The 23,059-nt window shown below is 53.2% G+C and overlaps 1 protein-coding gene across 3 annotated transcripts in view; it reads left to right on the forward strand.

The window, feature by feature from the left end:
* Positions 1 to 23,059, forward strand: part of HRH2 (histamine receptor H2) — a 49,811-nt gene that overhangs the window by 18,620 nt on the left and 8,132 nt on the right. The window contains exons 1-2 of one of the 3 annotated variants that reach the window (XR_015133767.1): positions 6,777 to 7,991; positions 14,597 to 14,731. Coding sequence is in view for 2 of the 3 variants with exons in the window: in XM_086319022.1 (XP_086175148.1) it covers positions 6,916 to 7,991; positions 9,266 to 9,920 (1,731 nt within the window). In the remaining variant the exon portion in view is untranslated. Of the gene's footprint in view, positions 1 to 6,409; positions 7,992 to 9,265; positions 10,058 to 14,596; positions 14,732 to 23,059 lie in introns of those variants that run through there. The other 2 variants (XM_086319022.1, XM_086319021.1) reach the window with 2 other exon arrangements.

Here is a 23,059-nt window from a genome sequence, read left to right on the forward strand (position 1 = left end):
GACTCTCTGCCTCCCAGTGTTTGGAGTAGCTGTCTTCTGGAGCCCGCCCGTCCCCTGTTTTCACTGAGTGACCCTTTTCCTTTCTGTTCAGGTCTCAAATCACGTACCCTCCAGACCAGGACGGCTGTGCTTAGTCACTCAGTCGTGTCCAACTCTTTGCAACCCCATGGGCTGGAGCCACCAGGCTCCTCTGTCCATGGGGATTCTCCAGGCAAGAATACTGGAGTGGGTTGCCATGCCCTCCTCCAGGGGATCTTCCCAACCCAGGGATCGAACCCAGGTCTCCCACATTGCAGGTGTCTAAGCCACCAGGGAAGCCCAAGAATACTGGAGTGGGTAGCCTATCCCTTCTCCAGCAGATCTTCCCAACCCAGGAATCGAACCGGGGTCTCCTGCACTGCAGGTGGATTTTTTACCAGCTGAGCTACCAAAGCCTGTGGCTCCTTACCCTCCCCCTTTATAGAACTGTCAACATACTGCAGTTGAATCGGCAGCTCTGCTATGAGTTACTTCATGTTTGCTCCCCTCCAACCACCACGCTGTCACAGAAGCTCCAAGATTTGTCTCCCATGTCCACCACTGTCCCCTGGCACCCAGCACAGTGTCTGCCCTCGGATCCACTCCCTACATATATAGAGCATATGTGAATGCAGTTTCCTGGCTATGGGGCTTTTGACAATAATAAAAGGTAATATTTTTGTTATTATGAAATATTATTTTTATACTATTATTATATTTAATGTAACCTGCCATATGCCAGGCACAAAGTGTTTTACATACCTTTGCTCTGCATTTTCACAACCACCAAGTGAAGGAGGACATATCATTACCCCAATTTTACAGAAGAGAAAACTAAGGCTCAGAGAGGTTGCAGTCATATGCCCAGGGTCACCAGGCTCTTAAATGACAGTTCTGAGATTAAAATCCAGATTCATCCAGTGTCAGAGTCCTTGTCTTTGAGCCCCTGGGTGTCCCTTCACTTGTAGGCATGTCAATTTTTGCACAATAAGGATCAAATGACCTACTGCACAGACTTGCCCACTGGCTCCCCCAGAAGCCATTGTGTGCTCCCCTAGCACACAATGGTTGCCTGCTGAATATCATTTTCTTTTCCTATTGTAAGTGATCGCTTGGAGAATTGGATTCATCTTCCAGGTTGAGTGAGAAACCCAAAGGAGCTTTAACTAATTCCCCCAAATTGCTAGTTACTCCCCCAGTGGCTTTGCCTGGGGGTTTAGGTACTTAAGCTGCAAAAGGGGAGCTTCATTTCACCTCTTAGTGAAAAGGGAAAGAAAAGTGTTGGACTCAGTTTGATAAAATTTGATGGGAGAAGACCCCAGTCCCCAGACTAGTTAATCTAGATGGCTTCTCTCCTCTGTTGGCAAATAGAACTGTCAGTGGCATCTCTTGCAGGATTTTGTGGGCAGCAGTGAGAGGGGAGTTGGGGCATTAGGCAGACCTGGTGGGCCTTTGGGCTGTACCTCTGCTGGGGGGGTGACCTTCAACACTTCAAGCCCCCGTTTTCTTTGCAGTCACAGGAGAGGATTGAGCAGGGTCATGGTGTTCCAGATTCCACCCACCACAGCGCATTCCTAGGGAGACACACTTTGATGAGGAATCACCAAGGACCACATCCAGAGGAGAATTTTCCAAGGGCCCTGGAAACTCAGATTTCTACCCAGTGGAAAGTTAAAGAACCTCTCTCTCCTGTGCACCCCAGAAATCACAAGCCTCTACCAGACGTGGGTATAAGTGGGAAGCAGAAGTGAGAGAAGATGGAGCAGGTACCTCTGGAAGATTCTGAAAGACTTCCTGGAGGAGGTGACAGAGACAGGTCTTCAGGGAAGAGTGTGAGTTCCCCAGGCATGGAAGGGAAGAAGGGCATTCCAGGCAGTGGGAATAGCATGTGCAAAGGCACAGAGTCATATGGGCCTAGGACTTTTAAAATCAGGAGAAATCAAATGCTACCAGAGCTATATTTCTCCAAGTGTTGTCCAACTAAAGGGCACCGGGCAGGCAGGAGCTAAAGCTAAAGAGAAAAGACAAAACCAGGTCACGCAGAACCTTGCAAGTCACGTCAAAGATCTATCTGTACTTAGAGATGACCGAGGCTGGTCATCGGAGGTGATCAAAGCAGACTTCCCCGTGCAGAGCCCAGCACAGTGGGTTTAATACACATCTGTGAGCTCACTGAGTGCCTTTAACACACTCAGCTGTGGCTGCTCTTGAAGGCTAATTTTTTTCACTTTCACTTCATACTGTTGGCGCCTGGCTTTGTTAATATGGCTCAGTGTCTGTCTGGCCACCATGGCCTCCCAGAGGTGCTTGACGTGATGAATCAGACTCTGAGCAGGGCACTGCTTTTTGTTATGGCTGCATGTGCCAGGTGACGACTGTAGATGAAGGTCAGAAACCTCCCAGGGGGCAGTAAGGGGCACAGCATCCCATGAGCAAATTCTTCAGAAAGTGCTTTTCTCAGAGGCTCTTAAGGCCAAAACTGAGATGACATAAGAGGAAGCAGTGTGACATGTACAACGGCAATGCCTGTGGTCAGCCTGCAAGACCGGGACAGGAAGTGGGGGAAGCCGGCTTTAATGAAAATGCCATATCGTTTTCACACTCACTCTGTGTGCCCTGGGCCTCTCCCTTAGACAACAAGAAATGCTTGCTTGCTGGCTGGCTGGCTGGCTGGCTGGCTGGAAGGATGGAAGGACAGATGGATAGGTGGATGGAAGCTGGAGACAGGTGGTCTAGATCCAGGCCCTGCTTGCAGACAGACACTGAGCCATATTAACAAAGCCAGGCACCAACAGTATGAAGTGAAAGTAAAAGTGGTAGTTGCTCAGTTAAGTCCGATTCTTTCAACCCCATGGACTATAGCCCTCCAGGCTCTGTCTGTGGAATTCTCCAGGCAAGAATCCTGGAGTGGGGTGCCATTCCCTTCTCCAAGAGATCTTCCCAACCCAGGGATCGAACTGGGTCTCCTGCATTGCAGGCAGATTCTTTACAATCTGAGCCACTATAACGCAGCACAAAGTACAGGAGAGGGTGCCCCCACCTGCAGGCTTCAGGGAGACAGACGTACAGGGATCCCCCCACTTTTTGAAAGTTTGCTTTACCTCACTTCTCTTTCATGAAAGACCTACATTAGTACCTATTTTGTACTGGAAGAAATCCAAGGAGGATTTTTGCTTTTAGGAAAAAAAAAAGGTGAAAAGCAAAAATCATGTTCAGGTTTGTTTGGCGGTGAGCTGTTACAGAGGCAACCTGCATGCACGCCCCCCTCAAGTTCCTTCCCTGGGAGCCACATTCAGCATCTCAGTATCAAGTTGTGAACTGTATCTGAGCATCTGTGCTTTATCTTGATTTATTTTGTGCGTCCGTTAGCAAGATGGGTCCTAAGATAACGTCTTCTTCACTTTATATCATGTTGGCTTTTGAAAGCTTTCAAAACAACACCATGCTTTCAGATGGTGAGGGAGGGTGTGGGGACCTGTGTTTGAGCTAGGCCTTGAGAAAGGCATCGTTGACTGAAGACAAGGAAGAACAGGACTCCAAGTGAAGAAGACAGCTAAGGGAAAGTCGGGAAGGAAGAGACTGGGTGCATTTGGGCCAAAGTCGGGGTGCCCGAATGGCAGAGTGAGTGAAGCAACTACAGGACTATCTGCTGAGATCCACTTTGAAGGACAAGTTGAAGTCTGTGCAAGAGCGGGCGTGAAGGTAGCTGGAGGGACAGAAGCTGAGTCTGAATCCAGGCTCTCTGGCCACTTACTAGGGGTGTGACATCACTAGGCCTCTCTGAGCGTTGCTGTCCTCAACTGTTAAATAGCAACAGATTCCCCTCGTGAGCAGTCATTGTGAAGCTGAGATCTTTCATTTAATATGCGTGAAATCACCTTGCCCAGGACTCTGCTGTAGTGCAGATGCTCCATCATGGGTTGAACCATTCCCCTGCTGATAGACACTCAGATCATCTCCCATCATTTGCCACTTGCAAGCCTGCTTAAGCAGACCTCCTTGCTCATGGCTCTTCTCATGATGGTGGTGGTTATTGCCACAGCCTAGGTTCCCAATAGAATGCATTAGATCTAAGTGATCTAGAAGGGTGTCCACTATATAGTAGAGATTTTGAAAGAAATGAGGAAAGGAAGTATCAGAACAGTGTTCTACGTGTGTCTGGTACAGGCAGAGCCTCAGAGAAAGAATGGATGGTCCACGTAACACCAAACAGTCAGCAAAGGTCACCTTCCCAGCGTGAGGGCTTGGGTATGCAATGATCCAAACAGTTGGCTCTTCCTGTATACCTCAGAGCCCTTGGTTTACTGCAATAAGCAATGTCATCGCTTATTGAAAGGAAGGTTCAAGAAAGTGCTTTTTATACTAGCTGTGATGGTAACAACGATAGTGATCATGAAGACAGTGATCTTGGAGTAGTGACCCCAAGGGCCATGATCCTCTAAGGCCATCATTCTGCCCACAAAGCTCCACACGAAAGCTCATGCCTTACAAAGGTCACTGGAAACTTCTGGGAAACAGAAACACAACCGCAGTGGTTGTTCTTTGAAACTCCAGGAACTCCATGAAGAAAGGAACCAGTGCTTTCTTTGTGGTGGTTGTGGCCATGGCCCCAGCACCTCAAACAACAATGGGCACGTTGTAGATTCTAAAAGAAATATTTGCTGAAAAGAGCAGAGAGGGGGAAGCGACAGAAGGAAGGAGGGAGGGAGGGAAAGAAGAATTAATTTTTAATTATATGAGAGGCCGGTTTATTCAGATTTGAAAGTCTTCAAATGTTAACTAAAACATCAGTTCAAAATACTTAAACCTGGCTATTAAGGAAACTCAGAGGAAATTTTGATCAGAAATAGGGGTTCTCAAAAAAAAAAAACCAAACCCCCTTCAAAGTTAATTAAGTGTGACAGTAACAGCCGTACTGTTTGGGCTATTTATATAATGAAAAGTTCTTCTAAAAATAATACTTGGAGGCCCAGCCTGCTAGGCTAGGTGGCTGAGCCAGGTGGAGTGGCAGAAGGTGACCAGGAGCCGTGATCCCCGTGCCGACACAGCGGTTGCAATTAAATGATGCCTCTCTTATTCAGATTGCAAAACCACTCCTGGCCAAGAGCCAGAGAGAGACTTCATCTGTGTCAGATGGCGTTGAGCTCCTCCCTGAGAGGAGGTCCTCTGTCAACTTGATTTTCTCCACACTCCCAGACCCCAGGAGACTGCTGCTGGCTGTTTTCTGGAAAACCAGGATCCGCTTGAAAGAAAGCGTCCAGGAATCAAGCAGGGCCTTAGCTTGTTTTGCATGGATCAGAATCAGAATATCACCACTAAGGAGGAATTTAACCTGATACTTAACCAAAAGAAGCATGGCATGTGCAGGTATTCCATTGGAGTGATGTTTGATGTGGGGCCAGAGGCGGAAAGGAAGAAGGGATGGAGGGAGGAAGGAAGAAACTAGAAACCACCAAAACACCTGTGTTAGAGTGCTGATAAACAAACCATAGCCAGCCACCCCACGGACTGTTACACAGCCGTTTGAAAGACTGAGTGAGGTCTGCACCTGCTGACCTGGAAAGTGAGGTTTAGAGAGATGGCCAGAGCAGGGCTGGGGCTGCAGTTGGCAGACTGGGACAGCGGGCTAGATCTGGTCCTCTCTTTGGTTTTGTGTGTCACGTGAACTAAGAATAGCAATTTTACTTTTTTTTTTTTTGGCCCAGAAATTGCTTTAAAGAGTTTGAGAAAAATTCAAGAGAAGAAGATGTTGCCACACATGAAAACGATGTGACATTCACATTTCAGTGTCCATAGTAACGTCCAGGATCACTCATCTGCACATTGTCTGTGGAGGTGCCTTCACACGAAACAGAATTAAGTAAATTGCAGCAGATAGCTTGCCGGATACAAAGCAGAACATGTTCACTAGCCGGCCCTCTCCTGAAAAAGCTGGTTGGCTTCTTGTTTAGAGTATGGTGACGTTTTATAAAGCTAGAGTGTAGAACACTGTTCTCAGCACTTGGCAGAGTCAGTGTATTAACGTTGGCTATTTTTTCATTCATTTTATCGTTTATCCATCATAGGCGTAAGGCCCTGGGAACCAGCAGTGACCCAGCAGATGCAGCACCCTTTTCTCAGAGCGTAGAGTCTGTGTCTAGAATCTCTAATATAAAGAGTATAAACGCGAGGCCGTCCTACTGCATGTCCTGTGTGACTTGGTGGTCAGCCCCTGGCATCCTGTATCCCTTCCTCCTCTCACAGTGTATCCTGATTGCCCTGGTCCCTTCTAAGGGGAGATGCCAGACTGGCCTCCTGGCGTCTTAAAGTGAGGTCAAGGTCTAGAAGTATTCATTTTGAATTCCCTCAGTCTGGTTTCAACATGCTCAAAACTCCATCTTTGTGTTTCTAGCTCACGCTCTCCAGTGGACCCTAGAGGGCAAGGCAGCTGTGCCAGACCCCCCCCCCAACCCCATCACATGGATGGGGGCAGCTGTCCATCATGGAGAAGGCTTCAGCCATAGCTCCACATGAAACCTCCCCAATAAAACCAAAGCCACCTCCAGACTCACGCCCAGTGGAGATGTGTTCAGTCCTGGGAGGAAGCTGGCTCTGTTGGAGGCGATTTGAGGACTGCGGTTTAAACCAGGAACCTCGCTTCGAGAACTAGACTTCCCTCATCTTCCTTCCTACTCATGCCCCCCACCTTCTTGGAGATCATTTTATTTATTCAAGAAAAAACAGCACTAGCTCGGTCCCTGGAGCCTCCCCACATTTGGATACTTCTCTCGGCTCTGGTGGGCAGCCTGAAGCCCAGTGGTGGACATAATTGATCTGCTGGGGAGCTGGAAGAGGAACAACTGCAGGCCCGGGGTGGGGGCGGGGGGGCCACAGGGGAAGGAGCTGTAGGGACCCAGGATGGCGGCCAATGGCACAGCCTCATCCTCTTGTCTGGATCCCACCGCGTTCAAGGTCACCGTCACCGTAGTCCTCATCCTCCTCATCCTCATCACCATCGCCGGCAATGTGGTCGTCTGCCTGGCGGTGGGCTTGAACCGCCGGCTCCGCAGCCTGACCAACTGCTTCATTGTGTCCCTGGCCATTACTGACCTGCTCCTCGGCCTCCTGGTGCTGCCCTTCTCTGCCTTCTACCAGCTGTCCTGCCAGTGGAGCTTTGGCAAGGTCTTCTGCAACATCTATACCAGCCTGGATGTCATGCTCTGCACGGCCTCCATCCTCAACCTCTTCATGATCAGCCTTGACAGGTACTGCGCAGTCACAGACCCCCTGCGCTACCCCGTGCTGGTCACCCCGGTCCGGGTCGCCGTCTCCCTGGTCTTAATCTGGGTCATTTCCATCACCCTGTCCTTCCTGTCCATCCACCTGGAATGGAACAGCAGGCCTGAGAACCACAGTGACAGTCACACCATCCCCAAGTGCAAAGTCCAGGTCAACTTGGTGTACGGTCTGGTAGACGGGCTGGTCACCTTCTACCTGCCGCTGCTCGTCATGTGCATTACGTACTACCGCATCTTCAGGATCGCCCGGGAACAGGCCAGGAGGATTCACAACGTCGGCCCGTGGAGGGCAGCCACGCTCAGGGAGCACAAAGCCACGGTGACGCTGGCTGCCGTCATGGGGGCCTTCATCGTCTGCTGGCTCCCCTACTTCACCGTGTTCGTTTACCGGGGGCTGCGAGGGGACAGCGCTGTCGACAAGACCGTGGAAGACGTGGTCCTGTGGCTGGGCTATGCCAACTCGGCCCTGAACCCCGTGCTGTACGCCGCGCTCAACAGAGACTTCCGCACGGCCTACCAGCAGCTCTTCCGCTGCAGCCCCGCCGGCCAGGACGCGCGCAGGACTTCTCTGGGGTCCAACAGCTCTCAGCTGGTGAGGCATCCGGGCCAGGGACCCAGGTGGCCGGAAGAGAGGCCCCTGAGGCTCCAGGTGTGGAGTGGGACTGAGCTCACGGCCCCCCAGGGAGCCACAGACAGGTAATTTCCCCGGCAGTTTGCGTGCGGGACGGAGCGTGGGGCGGGGGAGGGTCTTCCTCAGGGTAACAGCCGTTCCCCAGGTGCTGCCTCGGATGCTGCGTGCTGGGAAGCCTTCATGAGCACTTTGCAAGCCCTGTGTTGCTCCATCCTCCCGAACGTCCCCTCAGGTAGAACTTTTGACCTCCGTTTTCAAAAGGAGCAAGTCAGATCCCAGACAAGGTTGCCAGGGCCCCTCACAGAGCTGGCATCTGCACAGAGCGCCCCTGACTCAGAACTGGTGGGCCCTCTCTTCTAGCTACCTCATCCTTACAATCGGGGGGCCTAAGTGTGCTCAACTCTGCCCACTTAGTTAGTGGTCATAGGTGTTCACTTAAAACCGCCAACAGCCCTCATATAGCCATGCGCTAGTGCTGCGGCCCCGGGGCTTGAATCAGAGACCCCATTCAGCCCAGTCTTGAGCACCTGTTATGCACCAGCTCTTACTTTGTGGGGTGCTCAAGTGGAAGGAGAAAGAGGCTTGGCTGCATCAGGAAGACGCAGCCTTGAAAGCCAGGGTTGGGCATTGTAATTGTAGGTCTTAGGGGAAGATAGAAGGATTAGAAGTTAGGATGGGGGTAACCCAATCGCCTCTGTGCTTTGGAGAGAGGACTCTGGTTGTCCCTTCAGACGTGGACCTGAAGAATGAGATGGGGACATTGGCGAAGAGGGATCTGGGGCTGCTCCATAAGAGGGAAGAGAATAGAGCAAAATCTAGGAGGCTAGTAAAAAGTGGGCTTGGAGACCACTGGATGTCTGAGACACAGGGCATGCAAGAGAGAGGAGGCCCCAAGACTCCACCCTCGAGAGGTACCCTGGCTGGAAAGATAAGGTCAGAACGAGGTTGAGATTAAACTCACTTGTGACGAAGCCCCTGAGAGGTATTAAGGGAAAACTCCCCAAAGACTTGAGTGGCTCGAGGAAGCTCACATTTGGAGAGAAGTTTCACAGGTCTTAGCGAGCTCCATCTAGCTGTTGAGGGGAGTGAAGGATGCTGGTAGAATCCCTGACACATACAAATGCTCAGGAAAAGTCACCCTCCTTTCTCTTCCCACAGACCATGCCTTTGCCCCCCAGAATGCTGGTCTGTGTGAGTGATCCATCTATCCATCCATCCATCCATCCACCCACCCATCCATCCATTCATTTGCAAACATGTGTCAACTTCCCATCACATGCCAGGAACTGTGCTGGGCAGCAGGGATGCAGAAGTGACGTTTTGGTGTCTGTTTTGACAGACAGGTATGGAAAATCTGCTGCACAGCCTTGTCTCGGCTCTGTGGCTTGAGCACACCTCTGCCCCCTTGGGCCTCAGCGTCCTCCTCTCATGGAGTATGGGGTTTGTCCTCAAGCAGCCTGCCCTGCTCACCTCCCAGAATCACCCAAAGCACACGGGAGCCAAGGGATGCGAACAAGCTGTGTGAGCCCCCTGGCAGGATACTTGTCTGCTCTCGAGCTCTGAGCACCGGCCTCGAGAAAAAAGCTTGGATGACCACTACACACCTACACCCTCTGGGAGCTGGTATTGTTGGGGACAAAATTGCCCAATGGGACTCCTGGGCCTTGCAGCAGCTGGATGTGGAGTGTCCCCCCCGTCGATGTGGGTCCCAGGCCCTCCCCTGTCCCCTGCTATCCTTCCAGAAAGAGCTTCATTGCTCCTGCATCCAGCCTCCTCCAGGCCTCCCAGCCTCTAGATTCTCCCTGTCCAATCCATCCTCCAAGCTGCCCAAAGACATCTCTCCAAAGTGCAGATCAAGAGGTCTGTCACTGGATGAGATGACCCTGTCCTGCCACACTGCTTCATTCAGGAAAAGCCATCTTAAGTACAAAGCTAATTTAGTTCACAGAACAAAGGACAAAGCATGGAGTGTACACTCGGGAAAAAGCCGTTGACACGGTTCAGTCTGGTCATCATTCCACTTGCTCTTGAGCTAACCAGTGAGACCCGGGTTAACAGGCTGCCTTTACCCCCAGATCCTCAGGGAGACATCCAGTAAGCACTGCACCAGCAGTGACCAGCCCTCATCCAACACCTGTTAGGTGCCAGTTTTACCTTGGCCGTTATTTCTGTATATTGACCTGTGACAGCGTCTTATCCCCACCCCTCCTAGGTGCTGGGTTGCAAAGGGAGATAAAGCCGGTCCCCCACGCATGCTACCACCCTTGCCACCTGTAACTGTTCACGGTCTGGTTGAGGAACAGATGCCATGGTTCAGCTCTGCGTGTGCTAAGCCTTGAAATCCAGTGTGCAGCACACCCAGAGGAGGCGGTGACAGCCCAGAGAGCCTGGGAGCAGCCCTCCAAGCTGAGCCCTACATGCAGATGGGAGTGACCCTCCAGGCGGTGGTGCCGGGGCCCCGTTAGACTCAGGGCCACAGTTCGTTCTCTGTACCGCCCTGTGAAGTAGATGTTTAGCTTCCACGTTACAGATGGGGGGGGGGACAAGACTCGGAGAAGTGACTTGTTCAAGGAACTCCCGCTAGTGACGCAGCCAGAGAGCCAAGATCTGAGCAGAAGCAGAAATAGCAGCCCCGTTACTGATTGTCCTCTAGGTGCCCGGCACGCGGCGGGCAGTGGGTGTCCACCTCCTCTTCTGATTGTCAGCACCACCCTGGCCGCCAAGGCCAACGGAGAGGCCAGGCCTGCCTGGGTCACATGTAGTAGCCGCGGAACAGAGGGGTCCGGCGGAGGAGGTGGTGAGCCAGCTGGAGGGCCTGCTCTATGGCTGTGGGAGTGGGAGTTTAGGAAGCCAGGGACAGCCAGAGGTTGCGTTTCCAGTGGAGGCTGCCAGGGTGATCGGGGACTTGTGTGACCCTTCGTAAGGTTGGCTCCCAGCTTCCTTAATGACCGATAGTATATCCTTTCTGCTCCCCATTTGGGTGCAAAACCCAGCGTTGACCTGGCAGAGAACCCTTATCACTGCCAAAGGGCTGGGTGCCCTTGATTGGTGGTGGTGGAGGTTGGGATGGGGGACGGGGCAGGGGCATGGCACAGTCAGCCAAGGGGACACTCCAGGAGCGAGTGGCTGAGCTGGATGGTCCTCCCCTCCCTGAGGCTGACCTGAAGCCTCCTCCCCAGCAGGATGCTCTGTCTGCCCTTTCCTGACCCCAGGTGGCCGCCTTCAGCTCGCCCCTCATCACCTCGCCCCATCTTTGACCCCAGGTCCCCAGCCTCATCCCCTCTGCTCCACTGACCCTGCTCAGTAAACTCCACTGCTTTTACTGGAAACAGGCCTGGGTTAGCTCCCAAGGTAGGGCTGCTGTAACAAATGACCGTGAACTTGGTGACTGGAAGCAACACAGATTTCTTCTCTGCTAGTTCAGGAGACCAGGAGACTGAGACCAAGGTGCACGTAGGGCAGGTTTCTTCCGGAGGCTTCGGGGGAGAACCCCTCTCCTTGCCTTTTCTGGCTTCTGGGGGCCGTTGAGCTCCTTGGCTTGTGGCCCCTTCTTCATATCACTCTGACCTCTTGCCTCCGTGGCCACATCTCCTTCTCCTGTTCTCCGTCTGCCTCCTTCCTTTAATAAAAGAACTTGTGATTACATTTAGGGCCCACTGCAGTAACCCAAGATAACTTCCCCATCCTAATGTCCTTAACTTAATCACATATACAGTCTTTTTTGCCACATAATGTTCTCAAGTTCCACCGTGAGGATGTAGACCTCTGGGGGCCCATGTGGAGCTGTCAGAAGCCCCAGCTCCCTGACTTAGCATGAAGATTAGAGGCCCTTCATGGTTTACCCCTGTCCACCTCCTGACCCCATCCCCTGGCCCACAGCCACCCTCCAGCCCCTTCTGCCCTCACCAGAACAAACCATTCTATGAGTTCATTCACATGCACTAACTGAGAATTTGCTACATGCCAGCACTGTTTGACGGTGTCACATTGAGCCAGGAAGAGGCCCTTGTCCCAGGGGGATGTTATTCTAGGGCAGTGGTTCTCTGAATGTGGGCCCTCGGCCAGGAGCAGTGTAGCTGACATTGGCCACACTGCCTCATCTGTGCGGAGCTAGGATTCCAGCCCAAACCCATCTGACCCCAAAGCCAGGCTCTTTCCATGATGAAACGCTGCATGGACTTGAGTTCAGCCCAGACTCGGTGCTAGTCCTACAGATAGCAGGTGGGAAAACTAAGGCCCAGGGATGCAAGCAACTTGAGGCCCAGAGCAACTTAGGGGAGGGGCTAGAAGGAGACCCTGTTTCTCTGAATCCCTGCCTAGGGCTCTTGAGTCCTTCCCCATACACTCAGCCGCCCTATGCTATCTCCCGAGGCAGGGAGACAAGCTTTCTGAGCATCAGAGTATCTGCATCTCTCTAGAGACGGGGTCTTCCACCTCCTTGCAGGGTCCCTGTGCCCACTGCCCTCCTCCCCGAGGCCCAGAGGTGGGAGTCAGAACTCAGGAAGGAGAAGAGGCGCGGAGGGAGGCAGGGAGCCACAGGCGCCTCCTGCAGCCAGCCCGCTCCCCTCACAGGCCTCTGCCTCCCATCCACCCTCCTTCCTTCTGCTGCTGGCGAGAACGTTTCCTCAGACAGGATGACCTTCGGCTCTGCCCCTGGGTGCTCTTGGAAGCGACCCCGAGTTCTCATCCTAACCCAGGAGGCCCTGCCCTCCAGCTCTCCCCGCTCCTTGCCTCCTCCTCTGCAGCCCTCAGTTCTGTCCCCAGGCCATGCCTCCCCCCAGCCCAGGACAGCTTCTCACTGCCCCTGGCACAACCTATCTGCTCCCCTAGACCGTAAGCCCCCTGAGGGCAGGCCCACATCTGTGTCTGTTCCTGCCTAACACCTAGCACTGGGCCTGGCACAGTCTGCTCAGTAGTGTTTGTTGAATGAATCAGTGAATGAGTGAATGCATAAATGTCTTGTCCCAGGTCCATAGGAGCCCAGAGAGGTGACTAACACCATCCCTGCTTAAGAGATCAGGGAACCCAGTCTCAGAGGGAAGTTCCTGGAACCTAGTGGAAGCTCAGAAATTCCTGGTTCCTTTTTCTAACTCTGACGTCACTAAAGGGCTTGCCTCCAACTAGCAGCATCAGCAACAGGTCTGACTGGGGGATCCACAGCCTGCTGTGAATCACAGAGTCACCCCACACGCCCCCCAGGCGTGGTGAAAGGATCCGGGAATTGGGGTGGGAATCCAGAGTTCAGACAACCTGGATGTGGTCCATTGCGTCTCCATGCTGCCGTGACCCAGTTTGACCTGAGGTTGGGAGCCGGGGGAGGGCGGAGCTGGCTTTATCTTCTGCTCCAAGTCCAGTCTGGTCTGGCAGAGGAGGCTGGGATCCCCTTAGCAGTAAAAAGTTTGCATGATTGATGTATACACGCTTCTTCTTAAGAAGGAGCTTTGCTCAGAAAGGAAGCATTGCATAATTTACCCCAAACTTGTCCACTCATATCATTTGGGTTCTGAAATTGACTAACCTTTGACACATTGATTCCAGTATTTCCTTAGGGGCACAGGCGCCCAGAGCAGCTGGTATCCTGCACCCCGCTCCCTATCCCTTCCCAACCCCCATCCTGCCATACCAAGGGGCCTCCCTGCCCCCTGCACTGGAGCCCTGATGTCAGCTGCCTTGTCACCCCGCCCTCTGTGCCTGACGGTCACACCGCAAGGCTACTGGGGTGTCTTCCTGCCTCGGGGTGGAACTTAGGGAACCTGATAGGAGCCCTGGTCTTCCCCTAGTTAGGGGTTGGGTGATGTGAGACAAGTCACAGACAGTCTGAGCTGCAGTTTCCTTACCTGTAAAACGATAACTGTTATCAGACCTACTCTGCAGAACTGTGAGAGAGAGTAAAATGGAATCAAGGATACCAGCGTTTAGCACAGTTCCTGGCATGTGGCAGGTGCTTTAACAGACACGAGTTTTCCTTTTTTGCCATCCATCGCTTTTCCTGTCTTCTCATTTCGTCTCTTTTCTGTCATTTTCTAGCTTTCTTTTATATTGCACTTTTGTTGAGATAAACTTCACATACTGTAGGATTCACTCATTTCAAGCACACTTCACTGGCTTTGAGTCTATTCACCGAGATATGCCGCCATCGCCACAGGCAATTTTAGCACATTTTCATGACCCCAGAGAAACTCTGTAGTCTTTAGCCATCAACCTCCCAGTCCCTGCGTTTCCCACCCAACCACAAATGCATTTCCTGTCTCCATGGACGTGCCTGTTCTGGGCATTTCAGATGATCCATGGTCTTCCGTGCCTGGCTGCCTCACTTAGCGTGTGCTGTTGAGGTGCTTTCTGCATTTTCTGTCTTTTCTTATTTCCTTGCCTTTTCCCATTCTTCTCTGTGTTGTCTTTCCCTCCAGTTCCCCACTCCCTCTGTGTCCAAGGTCCCATCTCTCTTTCACCGAGTGCTCGGGCTTCCTGGCCGCTCCGGGTCGTTCACAGCCCTGGGTGTGGGGGTCCAGCTGTGAGGCTACCTCCTGGACCGCGTGAAGGCCTTTGTCCCCTCTCCTGCCTGGGTGAGCTGGGAAGGTCCTACTCAGGCCTGGGGGGATCTGTCCTGCTGCACAGCGGAGCACGCGGGCTACACCAAGGCATTAATCCTTTTCATCTTCTGTCTCTTCAGAGAGTTTGGGGAGTGAGACCCCCTCCCAGCCCTGGAGTCAGGGGAAGGAGAGCAGAGGGAAAGGAGGTGGGAAGCCTTTTACAGCCTCACAAGTCAAGGAGAATAAACCGTGGCCCCCCAGGAGTCACTTGAAAGGTAGAGAACCGCTCATTTCCCGCCCTCTGGGGACAGCGCCTTTGAAGCAGGCTGGAGGCCCCAGCGGTGCCTGGCTACCCTCCCTCCCTCCTGCTGGCTTGGCACAGACCCTGGCGCCTGCCCTTTCCTGACCCTCCCTTCTGGCTCCTTCTGTCGCAGGTCTGACAGGACTGCTATGGGGCTTCCTTCTCGGGGGCTGCAACGCGGAGGGAGGGGGAACCGTGCCGTTGGGCCCACCGCTAGCAGCTTTGCACCGACAAGGAAAGGGTGAACAAATTAGGAGAAGGCCTTTTCTCCAGGGCACCCAGCTTGAAAGTACATGGCTTGGCGAGCAGAAGGAGGTCTGGATTTCAGCCCTGATACCCTCGTGCAGAGAACAGAGTCACAGAGAGGTCCTGCACGCCTTCCAGACCCCTGGGAAAAGGCAGGGTGGAGGGCAGGGCTCAGCAAGCCTCTTCTTCAAAGGGCAGACAGGATAAGTAAGTTAGCTTTCCGGTGCCTGTGTTCTGTGGTAACCACTGCTCAACCCTGCTGGCATAGCAGGAAAGCAGCCCCTGACAATACAGAAATGAACAGTGCTGGCTGCCTTCCAATAAAACTTTATTTATGGGCGCCAAAATAGGAATTTCATATCATTTTCACTAGTCACAAAATATAAGTCTTCTATTCACTTCTGTCAACCATTTCAGGCTAGTGTCTGCCAACCCCTGCATACTGTGCTATTTAGTACCTCAGTCATGTCCGACTCTTTGCAACCCCATGGACTGCAGCTCGCCAGGCTCCTCTGTCCATGGGGATTCTCCAGGGAAGAATACTGGAGTGGGTTGCCATGCCCTCCTCCAGGGGATCTTCCCAACCCAGGGATTGAACCCAGGTCTCCCACATTACAGGTGGATTCTTTACCATCTGAGCCACCAGCGAAGCCCAGGAATACTGGAGTGGGTAGCCTGTCCCTTCTCTGGGGGATCTTCCTGACCCCTGAATAGACCCGGGGTCTCCTACATTGCAGGCAGATTCTGTACCAGCTGAGCTACCAGGGAAGCCCGCCAATCCCTGAGGTGAGGGAAAGGAAAGGGTGCTAGCATTTACTGGCTTTGTGTCTTTGGGCAGGTGGCTTGCCCTCTCTGAGCCTCAACTTGCTCATCTGCAAAATGGGGATTAAGATACCTCCCTGTGAGGATTTTGATGAGGCTCAGCATCAGTTGATGCAAAGTGCCCGGCACAGGGTAGATGCTTGTAAATGCTGGTTTTTCTTTCTTTCTCGCTCTTTCTCCCTTCCTCCTCTCCCTCTTTCCCCCTCTCCTCCCTTCCCTCCTATGGCCCCCCTGTAAATGAGCAGCTGCAAAGTCCAAGACAGGCTCCGTGGACTTGTATCTCAGCTGCGCCACTGACGCACTCAATTTGGACCCTGATCCTGAGCCTCGTGTCCCTTCTCTGAAAATGGGGGGCTTGGATCCATCTCAAGGGACCATTCCAACACTAATTATATATAAATGCTTAACAAGAGAGAGAAATTATGCCAAACCCCCAATATTGTTTATGTCAAGAATCTTCTGGCAAGGGCGGGGAGGAAGCTGTTTTTCATACTAATGAATTGGTCTGAGGATGAAGAGGCAAATTCAGTAAAACGTGTCTTTGTTGCAGCCTGAGCTTTGCGGGCAGGGGCATGCGCAGGTAGGGGTGAAGATGGGGTGTGGACAGGGCTGCCGGGAGGGCCTCAGCCTGGCAGACAGGGGGCCTGGCTTTCTCACTGCCTCTGGCATGGACAGCTGTGTGAGAAGATTGCACCCCTCTCTGGGCCTCGGTGTGCTCATCTGCAAAAGAGGGCTATAGCTCCTAGCAGCTGTCCCTGCTCCTGACAAGACAGCAGTGGGTCACAGGCAATGCTGTGTTCCTTAAACCCACAGCAGCTGTTTGTGGCAGCGTCAGGGGACTGGGGCAGGGTATGCCTGAGACCCGCTAGGCATTTTAGGGAGTCCAGAGTCCCCGAGGCTCCCCTGGGATGTGAGGGCCTTTCCTTTCCTGCCCGTTTTTGTGCAGAAAGATGGGGGTGGGGGTTGTCCTAGCTCCCCAAACTGGCAGGTGGCTGTGCTTGCCTACATCTGCTAGTGTGGAAGGCTGCAGCTTGCGGTGGGGACTGCAGGCGCTGGGACTCGTGAGCGGGCGGGTGAGACCCGGGCCTTCCTCATTCCGGGATGGGGCGTGCCATTGTCCTCTGGAGGTGGGCACTCTGCGTGGGCAGCAGTTTCAAGAAACCAGCACCCAGAGGTTTCAAGGAACTTCCCCTTTCCACATTGACTCAGGAGACACAGAATATTTATAAATACTTCATCATCATTGAAATGGAACACAAAAATTAAAAGTCAGAGAGAAACCCCGTCATGGGGCCATCTTCCACAAGCCCTGAAGTCACGCTCTGTACTCCCTTTCTGTCTCTGTGAGCAGATGTGGTCCTAGGGTCACAGCGACAAGAGGATTCATGCATGGAGTTCTCTAAGAGAGGTCTGTCTCAGGGGCTGCTGAGTCTTCCTGATTCACTCATTCACTTGCCCTTTAGAGCCCCTGCCCTATACGGTGGGGGGGTGGTTAGAGGGGGTGCAACTAATGGAGCTGTCAGAAGAGCTGTCGGGGTGCAAACACGTGGGGTTAAGTGCTGGCACCTGGTGGGTGGGGGCCAAGAGGGCCCTGAGGGCCCAGCAATTGGACAAAGCCTCCTGGAAGGGGTGATGGCTCAGCGGGCTCCTGAAGGACAGGCAGGAATTTTCTAAGCTGAAGGGCGGAGGTTGGAGGTGCCATTCTAGGCAATAGAGGCTGGAAGTCGGGGAGGAGAGGAGAGAGGGACTGAGATTCACAGGGTCTGGGAAGCCAACCAACGCGCTCGAATAGAAAAGGTACTTCCTTTTCTAAAATTTGCCCCCATTTGAAAAGCAGGACTGATCACCCCAGCCCCTCTCTCCTTTCCAGGGCTGGAAGAAAGACCAAGGGCATTAATGTCTGGCCTAGGACAGAAGCTTAGAGCACAGTGCTGAGGTGTAAGACTGTGTCATTCTGCTCTGTGTGCCCATAGGCCACCACCTAACAGATGGTGCGGAAACGTACATTTTCCAGGTCAGGGGATCTCAGTCACTTCCAGTTGTAACCATGGTGACTTTGGAAGTGGAACCCCACCAACGCAAGAGTCCCCTCCCTGCCCGCTCCTTCCCTGCAGGGTAAGCTAAGCTCCCCAGGGCTGTCTGGCCCCACAGTGTCCGTCTTCATCTGTGGCGCCCATGCCATGCCTGCTCCAGGCCCCCTGGCATTGCTGAGGACCAGCCATATCCTCCCACGGGCCTTGGCCTCTACTGCAGGCTCCCACACCACCCGGCAGGAAGGCCCCAAGGCCCAACCACACACTGAGACTCACTGTAGGTCTGGGGGGGTTTAGGGGCCTTCTGCACCCCCTTGGGAGCAGAGGAACTGGGGTGCAGAGCTCCATGAAGCCTCCTCTCTGCCATGTCTGCAGGGGACCCACCCCCCCTCACCTCACCCCCAATGAGCATTCTGACCCCAAAGGAGGGGCTGGGGGCAGGGCCCACTCTAGCAGGGAACTGACGCCCAGCCTCCTCTCTGGGTCGGGGGAGCCGCTCTTAACAAGGCTCCTGAAGGCTGGATGCCCTCCGACCCTCCCACATGAGTCTGTTTCCCTTCTGGATCGTAGCCTAAATGGCGGGACGACCAGCCCAGGTGAGAACCCAAGCAAGCCCAGTGCATTTCCAAACAGCGTCCCCCCTGCCCTGCCAGAGACACAGCGCCCAGACGCCAGTGCGTCTCTAAACAGCGTCCCCCCTGCCCTGCCAGAGACACAGCGCCCAGACGCCAGTGCATCTCCAAACAGCGTCCCCCCTGCCCTGCCAGAGACACAGCGCCCAGACGCCAGTGTCTCCAAACAGTGTCCCTCCGCCCTGCCAGAGACACAGCGCCCAGCTGACACACCGGCCTGCAACAGGCTGCCGGTGGTGGTGACCAGTACCCCCGCTGCCCTGCCAGGGGCTGAACCTGGTAGCGCCTGACTGCTTGGGAGCTGGTTGACCTCAGGCAGGCTACCTCTCCGTTTCTTCAAGTGTCAAATGGGCACGGGACAGGTGCCCACTTCAAATGGGAGTTGCAGGGGTTCGCAGAGAGAACAGACCCACAGGCCCTGAGAAGAGAGTCACCCACGGCCGTTCTGGTGGGGGAGGGGTTGCCCACAGAGCCTGAGACAGGCTGAAATGTTCCCCTGTGTTTGCATTTTGCCCTTGTCTAGGCATTATTTTTGCTATTATAAGCAACCCTGTAATGAACATCTCCATGCAAAAAACATTTTGTTTGTTTCAGATTATTTCCCTAGAAACTGAATTTCTGGAACAGGAATTACTGGTGAAAGGGGAGGGATGTTTTCGGCCTTGTTACACTTTACTTGTTTTCTAGCTTGGCTGTGCTGTGCGGGGGAGGGGGTCGCTGTCAGCCACTTCTGACCATGCAGCGGGGAGGGCCCTGGAGCCACTGTGAGGGGGGCTGACGAGGACAGAGGACATCCTCAGCAAGGAGGAGAGGGCTCTGCCATTTAGGCTGGACAGGGGCGAGAGAACAGGGGAGCAGAATGGGCTGAGGAGGAGCCATCAGGGTGCCCACATCCAGGGCTTGAGCCCTTCAGAGACTAGAGAATGTACAGCGTGTGAGTTGAAAGTTTGTTTTATTCCGGCAAAATGAAGACTGTAGCTGGCAGAACAGCATTTCAGACAGCTCTGAGAAGCTTCTCCAAAGAGACAGAGGGGAAGGTCAGTATCTATGTGATTTTGGTGAAGGGAGTTTACATGCAGTCAAGCACATATTTCTTTTTGCAGAAGGTTTCTGCTAGTCACGAGGAGCACTCGTCACCATGAAGGATTTCAGGGCTTTCTAGATGTGAGGAGATGCAAGAATTAGGCTCGTAGAATCGTAGAATCAGCTCCTGAAAGGATCTATCTGAGGACCAGTTCTGCCAGTTTTTCCCAGGGCAGAGTGCCTCATTGGCGCTCTCCACCCTGAACTCCTTCAGGGGCTGTTGAAAGTCAGCAGCTGCGGCTGCCCATGTTTTAATCCTTGTAGGAGGTTCATGGCAAGTGCCGATTTGTAGTTGACAGGAGCAGATAAATCTCAAATCTAAAGGACTGACATGACGGTGCCAGGAGCCAAGCCTGGGATATAGTGCCCGACTGGCCTGGAGCAAATGGCAGCCTCTCTGGGCCTCAGTTTCACATCTGTGAAATGGGTGTGACCCTTCGCCTGCCTCCCAGCGAGGGGGTGGTGGGGGAGGGTGGGTGGGATGGGAATGGAATGAATGATAGGAAATGACTTTGAGAGTTGCCTCGGGTACCGTGGGTTCTTTGTCCATGGCATCCACTGGCGTAAGTGGGGGGAAGGTGGGGGGAGGTTACTTCAGTTTTTAAAAGAAATGCCAGTTTCAGGCTGAGGATTGAGCAAGCAGGGAAGTCTCACATGGAGGTTACTGGAGGGTTGGAGCACCTGGACCAGGTGAACACCAGCTCCCCCCAGGACTGGGAGATCTGAGCAGGGCCCATTGGCCAGGGAGGAGCCAGGGCAGGGAACTCCAGCGGGCGGCCAAGCAGTGCTCTCTTGAGCCACCTCCACTTACTTGCTGTGCGAGTGACTGAAGGGTTTTGGGAACTCTCTCCACTGCTGGAGATAAGAGTGTCATAGTGTCATAGTATCAAACATGTCACATGGATGCTATGAGAGTTCAGTGTTAAGGCTGACCTGTGATCACTCCCATCCTTTCTTATTCTGCCACCTCACTTATCAGCGGAGGCAGAGGAAGGGTTGAGCGGAAGTAGGGCTTGCCACGCCTTTACATGTCCTCGAAGCAGCAAACCCAGTGTGCTGTGTGACATGCCCAGCGCTCCTTACCAGCTCTGTGACCTCACGTGAGTTTCCTAACCTCTCTGTGCCTTTGTTTCCCCCTCCATCACATAGAGGTGGATGTGTGAATTAAACTGAGCCACTATTGACAAAATGCTCAGAGCCGGGCCTAGCTGTCACCCGGCTGCTCTCAGGGCCCAGAGCACAGGCTTCAGACCTCGCCACTGTGGCACAGAGCCCTGTTCCTCCACCCACTGGATGTGTGACCTTGGTTAGGTTGATTGCTTAACCCTACAAAAAGCCGGTCCCCTCCTCTGTAAAGATGTGGGTTGTGGGGCCCCCGTGGCACGCCAGACTGACAGTAAGCACTCAGTGTGACTGTTGGCTGAGGGCCTTAAAGAGGACCCCACAGAAACCAGCAGAGCCCAGCCCCGGAGCCACGGCTCCCCCAGTGCGGGTGCATGCTCCATACCAGAGGTGCGCACTCCCCCTCCACCCCCTGGGGCTCCTACACCCACAGGCAGGTACAGTCACACTAACCCATGCAGTCAGCAACTCCTGGAGACCAGCCAGGCCACACTACAGCTGAGACCATACCTTGGTCAGTTCAAAACACTCTCCAGGCAGAAAGCCTTCAGCAGTGCTCAGGTGCCTGTCAGCTCCAGCAAGGCCAAGCTGTTCTGGCCCCTGAAAACCTTCACTCCCCTCCACTGCAACTTCAGCTGACCTAGACCATTCCAAGTTCTCAGAGTACGACGCACGGCTTGTGCTGCCTCCCTGGGCCTTGAAAAACTACCCACCTTTCCAACACACCTGTTCAATTTCCACTCATTGCCCCAGACCCAATTCCAATGACACCTGCTCCACAACACCTCCCCGGATCCCCAGGGCCAGAAATGGCTGCTGTTCCAGACCACCTGCCCATGCACACTTACTCACACTCTGATGCATACACTGCCATGCACACTCAGGCACTGGCATACATGCTCTTGGGTGCACACATGTGTATGTTCACATACACATACCCACTCACATCCTTGAGCACCTCGAGACCAGTGACCTTGCCCTGACCATCTCCGCATCTCTCATATTAGCTCTCCATCATATTGACTTGGTCTGGAAGGGATCAGAGTTGGGAGTCCACACCTGTTGGTTCACATTTGAGCTTTGCTCCTGAGTAATCTGGGGGCATCACTTACTCGCCTGGAGCCCCAGTTTCCTAGTCTGTGAAACAGGACACCTGCACTTACCTTGGAGTGGCACTAACTAGAAAAAGGATGCCAAGCACCCCGATCAGGACCTAGCACAGGCACACTCAGTAAAGGCTCACTTGTCAATCACTTACTTACTAATCATTCACCAGTACAACTCACGGATGCTGGCCATGTACCAGGCCGCCGGGGTTGCTAGAGTCACTACCAGCCCTTCCCTTGAGCTCCTATTCTGGTCCCAGGCTGTGGCCCACCAGCATTTAGGGGTGTATGTTCTGGGAGGTCTCTACTCAAGATCACTTTCAGGAGACTAAAGTACCCTGACCCTCACTATCCTTTCCGTTGTCACAGGAAAAAAACTAAAAAGGGATAATAGTTTGTGACTGTTGCTTATTATCTCAACTTAGTCCCAGGGAGTTCTGTGGGTGTCTTATCCATAATGAAAATGAACACTGTTTTTGCCAAGCTCTTGCAGGAAGCCTTTGCCGAGCTTGCTCTTGATGTTTGAAGGACAGACAGAAAGCTCCATCTGTGGACTTAGTCTTGAGTGCCCACTAGCCTGTCCTGGCCCTCCACTCTTCAAAGCAGACTCTGTGTTTACTTGCAGAAAATTATGAGAATGCACTGAAAAAAAATCAGTTCTTTCATGGGCGAAGGGCGGAAGTTTGTTCGTTTCAGCCAAATATTGGGTAATACTGGTTGGTGATAGTAAACAGTTCAATGAAGATAACACTCGTGCGAGTGGGCTCTGGTAACTTGGCATCTGGGAATTTCCGCCTCAAAGCTTATTTTAGGACAACCAGAAATTAGGTCTCCTTGGAGAAGAGGGTCACCTCTGATTTTTGTAAAAGCACAGGGCAAGGAGTCAGACACATGGTTTGTAGCTGATTCCCAGGGTACTAGGGGATCACTTCCCCTTTGTAAGCTCCTCTACTTCCCTCTTCTCAAGAACGAGATAGGACTTCCCAGGGAGCTGACTCCCAGGATGTAGGTAGCCCGCCTGGGTGTGCCGGCTCTCCCAGGTGCTTGGGTGTGGGATAAGCAAGGGTCTGGGTTCTGGGGCCAGCCCAGCCTTCAGCACACAGTCCCTCAGTCACCAGCCCTTGCTGACCCTCAGGGCAAAGCAGCTAACGGCTATACCCATCGCAGGAAAGAGAAGAGGGAGAGGAGAAGAATCTTCTAGAACTCCTCAGCCTTTCCCTTCTCTCATCCCTTCTCCTGGCTTCCACAGCCTTCCCCT

Source organism: Bos grunniens, chromosome 10, assembly GCF_055505025.1.
Source record: "Bos grunniens cultivar Pamir isolate PY7600 chromosome 10, Bosgru_T2T1.0, whole genome shotgun sequence".
Lineage (NCBI taxonomy): Eukaryota > Metazoa > Chordata > Mammalia > Artiodactyla > Bovidae > Bos > Bos grunniens.